Source organism: Gobio gobio, assembly GCF_949357685.1.
Source record: "Gobio gobio genome assembly, chromosome: 9".
NCBI lineage: Eukaryota > Metazoa > Chordata > Actinopteri > Cypriniformes > Gobionidae > Gobio > Gobio gobio.
This window is the reverse complement of record NC_137115.1, coordinates 26936086-26949356: the sequence shown is the minus strand read 5'-3', so window position 1 is coordinate 26949356 and position 13271 is coordinate 26936086. Positions and strand designations below refer to the sequence as shown.

Sequence of the window (13271 nt, the reverse complement as noted above, 5' to 3'; positions counted from 1 at the left end):
AGTCCCCCAGTAGAACGACGGAGTCCCCAGTCGGAGCACTTTCCAGCACCCCTCCCAGGGACACCAAAAAGGCCGGGTACTCTGCACTGCCGTTCGGCCCGTAGGCACAAACAACAGTGAGAGACCTATCCCTGAGCCGAAGCCGCAGGGAAACGACCCTCTCGTTCACCGGGGTAAACTCCAACACATGGCGGCAGAGCTGGGGGGCTATAAGCAAACCCACACCAGCCCGCCGCCTCTCACCATGGGCAACTCCAGAGTGGTGAAGAGTCCATCCTCTCTCGAGGAGTGTGGTTCCAGAGCCCAAGCCGTGCGTAGAGGTGATTCCGACTATCTCTAGTCGGAACCTCTCAACCTCACGCACAATCTCAGGCTCCTTCCCCGCCAGTGAGGTGACATTCCATGTCCCAAGAGCCAGTTTCCGTGTCCAGGGATCGGGTTGTCTAGGCTCCTGCCTTCGACTGCTGCCCGATCTTCTCCGCACCGGCCCCTTACGGTCCCTCCCGTGAGTGGTGGGCCCACGGGAAGGTGTCCCCACGTCGCTCCTTCGGGCTGAGCCCGGCCGGACCCCGTGGGGGAAGGCCCGGCCACCAGGCGCTCGCATACGAGCCCCAACCCCAGGCCTGGCTCCAGGGTGGGGCCCCGGCTGCGCCGTACCGGGCGACGTCACGGTCCTCGTTTTCCTAGTCGTCATAAGGGGTTTTTGAACTGCTCTTAGTCTGACCCGTCCCCTAGGACCTGTTTGCCTTGGGAGACCCTACCAGGGGCATATAGCCCCGGACAACATAGCTCCTAGGTTCATTCGGGTACTCAAACCCCTCCACCACGTTAAGGTGGCAGTTCAAGGAGGAGTGTTTAAAGATCATTCCTCTTAAATCACCTTAGTCTTGGTAATACGCAGTGTTTTCAGGTTAGTGTGTGTGTGTGTGTGTGTGTGTGTGGTCATGTACCAGTAAAACACACTGGCCCTCGTAATGTTGGATTGTGCAGTTGTGTATTGTGTTTAAGATCCAGTCCTCTTAAATCACCTAAGTCTTGGTAATACACTGTGTTGTCGCATTTGTGTGTGTGTGTGTGGTCATGTGCCTGTAAAACACACTGGTCCCTGTAATCCACTGAAATGACATATTTTGTGTATTGTAAAACGAGTGTCCTCATAATACGGTCGGGCCCCAAAAATCACAATTATGTCATAGGCGGGAACATTTCAGGATGGGCGGGAATGTCCTTGTGTACCACCAAAATATCATATTGTCATATTTTCTGTTCTGTTGTGTGTATAGAATATTTGAATGTCAGATTTGTGATCTGCAGATTAAAACAAAATTTTTGATAGTTTTATCACCACTGTAGGGCATTGGGAAAGGGGTGTCCCTTTATACCACCACCATACTGGTTTGGCCATCAAAGTCCTTCTATACCACAAAAACAAGTATGTGTGTTTTTGCGTGCGTGTGTGTGTGTGTGTGTGTGTGTGTGTGTGTGTGAGAGAGCATAATATGTGAGCAACATGTATGTATATGCTTGTATTTTTGAGAGAAAAATGTTTATGTATGGTTTTTGAGAAAACAAAAAAAAAAATGTTTTAAAATTAAGGCCTCAAAACACACAATAGATATGTGTCCACAAGACTTTTGAATAATGGGTATCTCCAAACCAGTCAGAATGCAGATAGAACCTTATAATTCCAAGGTGGTGATTAGGCTATAATATTTAAACATCAATATGAAGAAAAATACGTTTGACTGGTACTATATTTATAGCATCTGAGGACACATTTGTGAATAAAAGCTTTATTGCTGTGTGTGCCTGGAGGGGCGTGGTTTAGCGAGGTCTGTGACGGGAGAGAGTTGGGAGACAAGAGCGGCCTAAGTGGATCAAGTTCAAATGATTAACACCTGTGTCTTGTTCCACTAATGGGAGTGGAGATGGCATAAAACCAGCTCAAGGAGCACATTGGGGGAGAGAGACTGACTGGAGACTCGGGAAGCAGGAGGAACCTAAAGAGCTCTGGAGAGTGTCTGAAGCAGTTTTGATAAGTTTGAGTTATCGTGAACGCTGTGGCATATTTATGTGTTATTGGATCAGAGATAAGAGAAATAAAACTTACCCGAGTCTCCTGAGAGCCGACCCTGTCTTCTTCCTTCCTACACTATCCTGAACCTTGCTACACTGTGACACTAGGCTCTTTTACAATAAACACATTATAATCTGTCCAAAACAGGCCAAGTAAATCTTGTCTAAACAGTCTTGCGTGTATGACATCTTAGGTTGCAGCAGGATTCATATTTAAACGGTCTTTGTGCGTTTAATATTCACAGATGCTAACAGAATAAACTTAACAGAATAAAGCCTACCTTACAATCAGCCCTGAAACCGTTGCTTTAAGAAATGAACAGCTTTTCATGAGGAGAATTATAGCTCAACACCTCAAAACGATGTAGCAGAAGTAACGTTACAGCTCTTCACTTTTTGTTTGTATGAGTTGATGTGTGGGCGTCGACTCTGGATCGTCAGTATTTGAATCTGAAAGAGTGTATGCTCCGTGGGTGTGGTCGCATTAGTGGATAATGAAGTGGCTCGCGAAAAACTGATATCTATCACTTTTCAACCAGATTACATAAACACAGCATATTTGTTTTGGATTTGGTTTACATTGTTTGAAACCTGACATTTCTTTAGACATATGTCTCATGTTTGTGAGACAAATATTCACTAAGCTAGAGGTCCTTTTTTGAAGTCCACTTTAGACATTCTACTGACTATAAGTAACTTTGCAACTACAATTCAACTTATTCTACTAACCCGAACCCTAACACCTACCCATAACCTACCAGTCTACTGACAGTCAACTAATACTCTAATGACAGTTAGTTGACATGTAGTTGCAAAGTTACTTATAGTTAGTAGAATGTCTAAAGTGGACTATCGAAATAAAGTGTAACCGAAAAAAAGAGACGATCGCTCGAGAGGGTTAATTTGTGGTTACCATGGAATAACTACAATAACCATGTTATTTATTCATTATAATTTTTCTTTGCTTGTTTTATGTGTTGTAAAACCATGGTTTTGTAAGGGTAGATACATTACTCATTTGTTTCTGTGTAGTTATTCATTAATGATGGAAGTTGTGGGCAGCATTTATTTTTCATATTTTTGAACCAGCATGTCACCAAGGGCATTCTGGGTTAATTGAGCGGCCCTGAGTGGACTGAGTAGGTGGAGCGTAATCTTCAGAAAGGCGCACTTCGCTCCAGAGGAAATATTACCGCTCTGCTCACATGCTCTGGTCCTGCACAAGTCCTGTTTGATAACCCAGTGGCAGATTAAGACCCGTTATATTATTTTTTGCCTAGCAATCATTGAATTGTAGGTACAATTATTTAACTTACATGATCTGATGTAGCTATTTCTCTAGTTTAATTTGATGCGATTGTGACCGGATGCTCTCCTCCTACGTTTATTTATTAGAAAAGATTGCCGTCTACAAATTCCCCTTTAATTATTGTGGCGCGTCAGTTCCGGCTGGCCTCCTTTCCTCCCTGTTGACATGCGTCATCTCCGATTGCCTCGGGGGTTCCCTTTCGTTCCCAACGTGCTGGTGGTTTGACTGCAGCGGTACGCCAGCTTTTGTGTATTTCTGAAAAGGCAAATTTTCTTGGTAAGTGTTACTGCAGCAAGTTGTGTAGACGGTTTAGGCTTTTAATCTGACGAGTGGGTATGATTTTTGCAGCTTGTTTCAGGCGTACATCAGTTATGCGACGCTGCAGGATCAGAATGAATTCAAGCGATCTATAGTGTTACCATTCAGAGTGATTTGAGCTGATTCCGTCGTCGGGTAAGTCTCTTTTTGACTGAGATGAGAACACATTGGGCATTCATGTGGGTGTTTAACAACTGTTTTCTTTTTAAGGTGTTCAAGATCCTTCCCTTCTAGTATTTATTGCGAGGAATCACCGTTGTCCTATAACATATTTTTGTTTCTTTCATTTATTTTTATTTGTATATGGGTTGAATGACGTGCTGTTAAGTTGTTTTGTTTCTTTTTTTTTTGTATTTATACTGAGTTGATTTATTTTTGGTTTATTTTCTCATTGTGATTTCTTGTTTTTGATTTTGTGTGTACGAGCATTTGCAAGGCTTCTTTTGCTAGGTGCTGAGGGCTTCAGCCAGGAATCCTTGCTTTCTCCGCGTGTTGGTGGTATTTTGAACACTGGGTGCTGTGTGCAGTGAGACACACGGATTTTGTGTGTGAGTGATAAGAACTTACTTTGAATTGTGTGGCTGTATTCCTGGCCCATTAGCCCTCAGCCCAAAGCTTTTGATTGAGAAAATGTTAAGTTGTGGTGACTGACTTTGTGATAACGTATTCCTCTTCTGACAAAATAACATTATGATCTGATGGTGTCTTGTCTGATATGTTCAGAGTATTTTTAAGGTGATTTTTGTATTAATAAAGAACTCTTTTGTACAATTTTCACGTCATTCTGTTCCTTACTAGTGCAACCAACTTGCGTGCTTTAATAAGTGTATTAATCATTCTCTGTGTGACATCAGAGTCGCGTAGTCGGTTTTCTTAAAGTTGTATTTATTCTAACTTAAGTAGTTGCGCCCTTTGCGCGACTATATTCAGATCTCTCCTGCCACACTCTGTATTTATGCTAACTTCAAACACACATGCTAAACAGTTAGCTTTGTTATGGCTGTTTGGGGTAGGGATAGTTGTTAAAGTTTATTAAAAATGTTACAACCATACCCTATGATAATTCCAATGAGTCCAGTTATCACATCTTCTGTTGAGGAAGTCACATGAGTTTTTTTTTGTTGTTGTTGTTGTTGTTGTTGCTGTTGCGTATCGAGGGATTTATTCAGTAAATGTGTTTCCATCATAGTTTATGTGCATGTCTTCTCACCAGCTAAAATGATCTGCCTCAATTGAACGTGAACAGTGGACATTCATAAAACATTCTAGCCTGACGTCGTCATACTCAATTTTAGTCAGAATTTGAGTCTGATACTGTTCCGTTGGGCTGTGATTATGGGGCGTGTTTCAACCGAACCAGGAAAGACCTCAATTGGATAGACCTACAACCAATCAGAGCAACGGAGCGACGCATAACGTTAGTTGTCAAATGTCAACAGAACTCAACTGCACTGTTTTGCCAAGTTTACCGGTTGAAGCGACCCCGATTATGGGATATACAGACCCAGGAATGCGAATTTTAGCAGGCAGCCCTGCCAAAATAACACATATTTTACCCCCCAAATGCCTTTTTTCCCCGGAGAATCCCCCTGGAAAGCTATTGGGCTTGTTTTTGGCTAGTTTTGAGGAACGTTAGTAATTGGGCGGGTTTTGTTGTAAAAACTTGGCAACCCTGTCTGCACGCACGCTGGAATAAGTAGCCTAACGTTAGAAGAAAAAGATGAGTGTAAACGATCTTTGCCGGTGTTGTAAAAAAAGAATTTAAGGATACACAGAGTACTTACCAACACGATCCTCATTTCTGAGAGAAATAGTAAAGGTGAATGCATATACGAACAAGTTCTCCGTTTAGGATTAGAACAAATTCAACCCAAGCGCCTTTGGTGACGTGGATGATTACTATACTGTTTATCATCTGTCCATCATCGTCTAAAGCCCACCCTGACAATTTCATTGGTCCGAACAGTTTCTGTTCGGGCATAATTACTTCTCTACCGATCAAGTCCAGACCGAACTGCCCGAGTAAAAATGTTGTGGGCGGGGCTAAGTTCGGCTGGCATCCAGGCTAAAAACATTCATAAAACATTCAAAAATAGCATTTTCATAACATTTTCAAATTGATAGAATGGAATGTTCCTCTACTGTCCACATAAACCAAGAAAAAACATCCTTAATACATTAAAAAATGGGATGTGTTTTGAACGTTTAAAACAGAATTAAAATTTTCATAACTTAATAGGAATGTTAGCAAAACATTCTCTAAGAACATATTTTTGTTAGCTGGGTGGGTACTAACTAAAGGCCACAGCATACAAAAAAATCACCAAGAATACTTTGTTCATGTCAAAATGTGGCACCTCCTCTAAAGAGGTTAACTTATGTCATTTCCCAACAGATTTAAGATCTATAAAAACCTCAAAGTCCTTCTGTTAGCTGAAATATCAGCACTGAGACATTTTACATATGATAATATTTATTCAATGGGTGAATGGAGTCACTGGTTGCCTTGCTGCAAATGGTAATAGCCATCATGACCTTCTCTAAAGCTAATGAAACTGTCTGTACTCTGCAAGGAGAGCCTGTACACCCTGAGCTATGGAGAGATGGGGACATCATAGTTGGAGGGGTTTTCTCTTTCCATAGCAGCTGGGAGATCAGGCAACTGACATATTCCGTCACGCCACCTCCACTAAAATGCACCAGGTAAGTAAAATCTGAGAATCAGTATGTTATAAGATGTTGTAAATACAAATGCTATGCTACATGATTAATAATAAAAAAAATTGCTTTGTTTTTTTAACAAGTCTTAATTTCAGAGACTTCCAGTATGCACAGTCCATGCTCTTCGCAATAGAGGAAATTAATAACAGTTCCACTTTGCTACCTGGGGTCTCATTAGGCTACAAGATCTATGACACATGTGGCTCAGTGGCAGTTGGTGTTCGAGCAGCTATGGCACTTACAAATGGGCATGAGAAAACATCTGTTGAAGGGCCCTGCACAAAGCATGCTGAAGTGCAAGCCATTATAGGAGACACAACTTCTTCAGCATGCATGGCCATATCAAAGAGTATTGGACCATTCAAGCTTCCATTGGTTTGTTTTTATACATCACATTTTACAATTTATCAAAATATAGTGTTTTAAATGATTAAAAAATATAAAAAAAAAATGGTTAGCAATCTATGTTTTAACCTAATAATAGATGGTGATAAATGCAATGAATGTAATTATACTGGATGTGTTATGACTTAATGTATTGTTTCTCTTAGATCAGTCACTATGCAACCTGTGAGTGTCTCAGTGACAAAGTCAAATATCCCTCATTTCTTCGAACTATTGCAAGTGACCACTACCAGAGTAGGGCACTGGCAGAACTGGTTAGACACTTTGGATGGACCTGGGTGGGAGCCTTAAGAACAGATGATGATTATGGTAACAGTGGGATGGCCACTTTCACAAAGGTGGCTGAACAAATGGGTATCTGTTTGGAATATTCTCTTCCTTTTTTCAGAACCTACCCTGAAGATAAAGTAATCAGGATAATTGAGCAGATTAAAAGCTCCACTTCACGAGTGATTGTTGGATTTCTTGCTCACTGGGACTTGGAGGTTCTGCTGCATAAATTTGTTGAATATAATATTACTGGTTACCAGTGGGTAGGTACTGAAGCTTGGATCTCTGATTCAGTCATTGCCAGTATGGATAAGCACCACATTCTGCAAGGAGCAATTGGTCTGGCTATTCCCAAAACACAAGTGACAGGTCTGCAAGAATTCATTCTAGATATAAAACCACTGAAGTCCTCAGGAGGTGCTATTTTTACTGAGTTCTGGGAAGCCCTGTTTCAGTGTAAATACTTCACTAAGAACGATTCAGTGTCCACAACTGCATGTACAGGCGAGGAGGAACTGTCACAAGTGCAAAACTTATTCACAGACATGTCACTCATGCCCATCTTCAGCAATGTGTACAAAGGAGTATATGCTGTTGCTCATACACTTCATGACCTTCTGGGCTGCAAGGAAAAATGTGCCTCACAAAAACAGCCTGATCCTTTAACAGTGGGTTAACTATTTAATTACAACTACAATATAAAGTACAATATTCTCTAAGGATGTACACGTGTACACTGCATATTCATTTAATTTCATAATACGCACTATATGTACAGTATATATATTCTGTTGAGTTTAGATGTTTATGGTGTCAAACACTTTTTTTAGTAAATTACTTCTTTAAATATTTAATATTTTGTCAATTTTTTTTACAGTTTCTGAAGCACCTGAGAAAGGTGCATTTCAAAACTAAAGATGGCGAAGAGGTTTACTTTGATGAAAACGGTGATCCAGTGGCAAAATATGAGATAATAAATTGGCAACCAAGTAGAAAACAACACTACGAATTTGTTACTGTTGGACTTTATGATGCTTCTTTTCTGGGGATGGATCGTTTAGCTGTCAATATGGCAACAATTCTATGGGCAAATAATTCCACAAAGGTGAGGAAAAAGCGGTGTGGACTTTACACCAAATTAAGAAAAAAATATGATCTGAATTTTATTTTCTGTAAATGGCAATGAAAAAAAATTATTCTGTCACAGGTACCAGTGTCTGTGTGCAGTGAGAGCTGTCCCCCTGGTACTAGGAAGGCTGTAAAGAAAGGAAAACCTATATGTTGTTATGACTGCATACCATGCACAGAGGGAGAGATCAGTAACACTACAGGTAAAATTATTCCATAAAATTAAACTATTTCCATAAAGAAAGAAAATAAGACACACAAATCATTGTTTTTTTCTGTTATTAATAATCCCATCCAATAACAGATTCTGTAACATGTCTGCGGTGCCATCAAGACTTCTGGTCAAATCTGCAAAATGATGGATGTGTTAAGAAGGAAACAGAATTTTTGTCTTATGAGGAGATAATGGGAATTTTACTGACAACTATTTCAGTTGTTGGTGCATTCATAACAATGATAATTGCAGCCATTTTTTTCAGATATAAAAATACCCCAATTGTGAAAGCCAACAACTCAGAATTGAGCTTCTTGCTACTTATTTCATTAATGTTGTGTTTTCTCTGTTCACTTACTTTCATTGGTCGACCCACTGAGTGGTCCTGTATGTTGCGTCACACAGCATTTGGCATCACTTTTGTCCTCTGTATCTCCTGTGTTCTGGGGAAAACAATTGTGGTATTAATGGCTTTCAGGGCTACACTTCCAGGGAGTAATGTCATGAAATGGTTTGGCCCTCCTCAACAGAGACTCAGTGTTTTTGCCTTTACTCTTATACAAGTGCTTATTTGTGTGCTTTGGTTAACAATATCACCCCCTTTTCCTTTTAAAAATCTTAAGTACTTCAAAGAAAAGATAATTCTAGAATGTAATGTGGGATCAGTTGTAGGTTTCTGGGCAGTGCTGGGTTATATTGGACTGCTTGCTATTCTTTGTTTCTTTTTAGCTTTTCTGGCTCGCAAACTCCCTGATAACTTTAATGAAGCCAAATTCATTACATTTAGTATGCTCATATTCTGTGCTGTTTGGATTGCTTTTATACCAGCTTATGCTAGTTCTCCAGGAAAATTTACTGTGGCAGTGGAGATATTTGCCATTTTAGCCTCAACATATGGAATGTTATTTTGCATATTTGTTCCTAAATGCTATATCATTTTATTGAAACCAGACAAGAATTCTAAAAAGCATTTGATGAGTAAAGTACCCTCAAGTGCTCTGTGAGAGTAATATATTTAAAGAAAATATATTTGAGAATTATGTAGATCAAATATCAATAATAGATACTTTTACCAACCAAGTTATGCTGATTATTATCATGACGATGGCATGTTTCTTACTGAACAGCTTTAAAGTTTATGTTGGTACATAATAAAACAAATAACATTTCTGTTTTGGATAACTGTTTTATCCAATACCTGTATACACACATAAACTGGCATTCAGCTTTTAGATGAACCCCCCCTCTCAACAGGTAAATCATATTCACCTTTTACCTACGCCCCATGACACTTTGAGCAAATTATGGGTGTAACTTGCATTAAACTGTAAACAATCAGTGAAATGTTCACTCAATGAAGGCAATAATACACTTTTTTATGGTCAAAATGGGATGACATTATTCTACTCAACATTCAACCATTGTTAACTCACCATTCAACCAACATTAAAATTAAATGTAAAATTGTAAATGCATCAACAAAGTACATTCAACAGACCACGAATAACCCCAAAATCATGATTCTTTCCTCAGCAATATTACGGACTGGTTAAATATTACTGTGGTAATATATATATATATATATATATATATATATATATATATATATATATATGGGCAGATGACGTGACGCATGTTTTTTCTGTAATTAAGTGTAAATGTTTACTGAACTGCATTTCTCAACTAAAACAACACATGCCAGTGGTGCATAGAACATCATTTTATTTCAATATTATGATTTTGGGACGTAAAATGTATTTGGTGTTGTTCATATTTCAAGGTGAATAGCAAAATGTCCTGCGGTGTGACTGTAACATTGATGACTCATCAAATGTAAATATTAGTAAAATAAAGCAGATATGTTTGGAGCAGCTAATAAATGCCTTGGCATTATTTTGTATGTATTTACTTAATTAACTTAAGTTTTCAAAATGCTAAAAAGTACTAAAATAATATTTAAAGTACATTTAGTTTTGAAACACAAATGCTGTCCTGCAGTGTGACATAGGATATTAGATTTTTGTACTGGCAGTTACATGGACATCCATAAGGGTCTTTTACTCAAGCCCCCTACCAGGAAATCCCCCAGATGTTTGGATGTGCTAAAGAGGTTGAAAGGTGAGTGTTAATCTCTTATTAATTTGATAAATTTCATCATTTCTGTCAGACCATGAACGTGTCCATTTTTGATAGTCCTGTGGTGTGACTGATCTAGTTCGAGAAAAAAGAAAAATATTAAAAAAAAATAATCATATTCAGGTTTAAAACAATGAACTTATTCAGTTACTGAAAGGCCCAAGGTCAGTCTTGTATAGCAAGGACTCAAAATGGCGGCAAAGGTGAAAGAGTCCTGTGGTGTGACAGCCCGTCCTGTAGTGTGACATAATTAAGTCAGATGTCTAGCTAGATTCTAGTCTGTTATGTTTGCAATATTAAACATACATATAAATATATATCTGTCTCTATATATATATTAAACAAATATTGTAAATATTATATATATTATACATATATTAAACATAAATATATATCTGTCTTCATTATACATAATATACCTATATTATACATTAAACATAAATATATATCTGTTTTCATTTGTTTGTTGTATGTGTATGTTAACAGTCACTGATCATTGTTTTTAAAGTGATTTTTGACAGTTTTTAGGCATGAGCAAAGAAAGGACAAGGAGGTACCGGGAAAGGTTAGCACAGGATGAAGCCAGGCATGAGGAGATCCTTAGGGAGAGAAGGAGAAAGTAAATAAGTTTATAATAGGGAAATTGAGTTGGTGAAACATTCTCTAAGACGTACACTTGTATAGAAAACATGTAACAGCTGTCTCTGTTACATCAACAGATATCAAGAAAAGAAAGCTAAAGGAGAAATTCAACCACGAAATATAGCCAGCCTCCCAAAACATAAGAGAGCAAAGCTTCGTGAGGAATGGAAGAAGACAAAGGCACAGAACAGAAAGAAGAAGGAGGATCTGGCAGCCATTTTGGATATTACTCCCCCATCACCCGAAGAAATTTATGTGTCCTTTAGTCCAGTTCATCTTTCTCCTGCTCATGGTTCTATTTCCCCAATTCCAAGTCCCCACCAAAAGGTTTGTCCACCCAAGTTGACAGCAAAAATTAAGAGGCTGGAAAGAGAAAACAAGGAGCTAAAAGCAATGCTCAATGGCATGAAAAAAGCCAATAGTAAAATGAGGGTTCAAAAGCATCGCTGGAATAAAGCTAAGAAAGCACGTCAACCTACCCTCAGATCTTCTACGAAAAGAGCTGCGACACAAAAAAAACAGCAAGTCACCAACTTTCTTTCCAGGGATGAAAACAGCAGGCTCTTGGCAGGGAAAAGGGATACTGTGGGCCGGAAAAACAATAAAATACAGCGGCGGGTTTTGACCAAAACCATGAGTGAGCTACACTCTGAATACAACCAAGAATCTAGCTTCACAATGCAAATGTCGTACCGGCAGTTTGCTCGCTACAGGCCCAAGCACATAACAGAGACCAGGCCAACAGATAGAAATACCTGTGCATGCTTCCAGCATGAAAACATGCGCCTACTGATTGACTCTTTGGTTTTTAAAGGCATGATTTCAACCAAAAGCCTGTCTAATCTACTAAACACAGAGGAACAAAAATGTATGTACAGGCAGTGCACCAACTGCTGTTTTGATGAGGTGCGTCTCAACTCACACAATCCTGATGAATTCGCTAGGTGGGAGCAGTGGGAGCGGGTGAAGGTGACTGTAGGGGAAAAGGTGTTCACGAACTGGGTTAAAAAAGGGGTTGAGGAAACACTGGGAAAGATGGCAGAGACCTTCCAGCGTGACCTGGAGTCAATTGCATCCCATCAATTCAATTGGATGCACCAATCAGCCAAAATGAGGGAGTTAAAGGAGAAATTGCAAGAAAATGATTTGGTGTTGCACGTTGATTTCTCAGAAAATTATGGATGCAAACTGAACACAGAAATTCAATCTTTCCACTTTGGTGGAAATCGAAACCAAGTAACCATACATACAGTGGTTGCCTACACCAAAATGGCCATTCAGAGCTTTGCAACCATCTCAAAATCTCTGAGGCATGATGAGCGTGCTGTATGGGCTCACTTACAGCCAGTCATTGAAGACCTCCAAATGCAGCATGACACACAGTTTGAGTCACTCCACCTCATCAGTGATGGTCCTGTGACACAGTATCGCAACAAGGCAAATTGTTTCCTAATGAGTACGCTGCCATTTACCTGGGGGTTCCAGTGTCTCACATGGAATTACAGTGAACGGGGCCACGGAAAAGGAGCTCCTGATGGGGTTGGAGCTTGTGTGAAGCGGATGGCAGATCAGGCTGTCCAAAGGGGAGCTGATCTGCAAACTGCAGAGGCCCTCTTTGACTTCTTGTCCGGCAAAGAGGAGATGAAAATCCAAATGAAATGGATAGAGGAAAAGGACATAGAAGAATTTGACAAACTGCTCCCTCCTGTGCTCCCTGCTGTGAAAGGCATACTAGGTACACACCAGATTTTCTCTACAACACCAGGGGAGGTGTTTCATAGGGTAGTAAGTTGCTTCTGCAGCTACCCAAAAGTGTGTGGCTGCTTCAAGGTTACAAAAGTCACAATGGCTGGTGACAGTCCAGCTCAAGAGATTACCCCTATCCCTACCTTGTCCTTCTTGGATGAAGATGTTGAAAGCGACCAAGACCAAGTGTTTGAAGTGGGAAAGTTCATCATAGTAAAATATGATGAGAAGCGGTATGTGGGCCAAGTGTTGAATATTCAGGGAGAGGAAATACAGGTGAACTGTATGGTTCAACATGGAAACAAG

The 13271-nt window shown here is 39.9% G+C and overlaps 1 protein-coding gene across 1 annotated transcript; it reads left to right on the top strand.

Moving 5' to 3' along the window:
* Positions 1-6191: 6191 nt before the first annotated feature.
* On the top strand, positions 6192-9445 carry LOC307131343 (extracellular calcium-sensing receptor-like; the record flags this gene model as incomplete). Its single annotated transcript, XM_079824942.1, has 6 exons — positions 6192-6406; positions 6508-6799; positions 6976-7767; positions 7977-8204; positions 8307-8430; positions 8532-9445. The coding sequence occupies 6 exons, from the start codon at positions 6192-6194 to the stop codon at positions 9443-9445; spliced, it is 2565 nt and encodes an 854-aa protein (XP_079681068.1).
* Positions 9446-13271: the final 3826 nt, after the last annotated feature.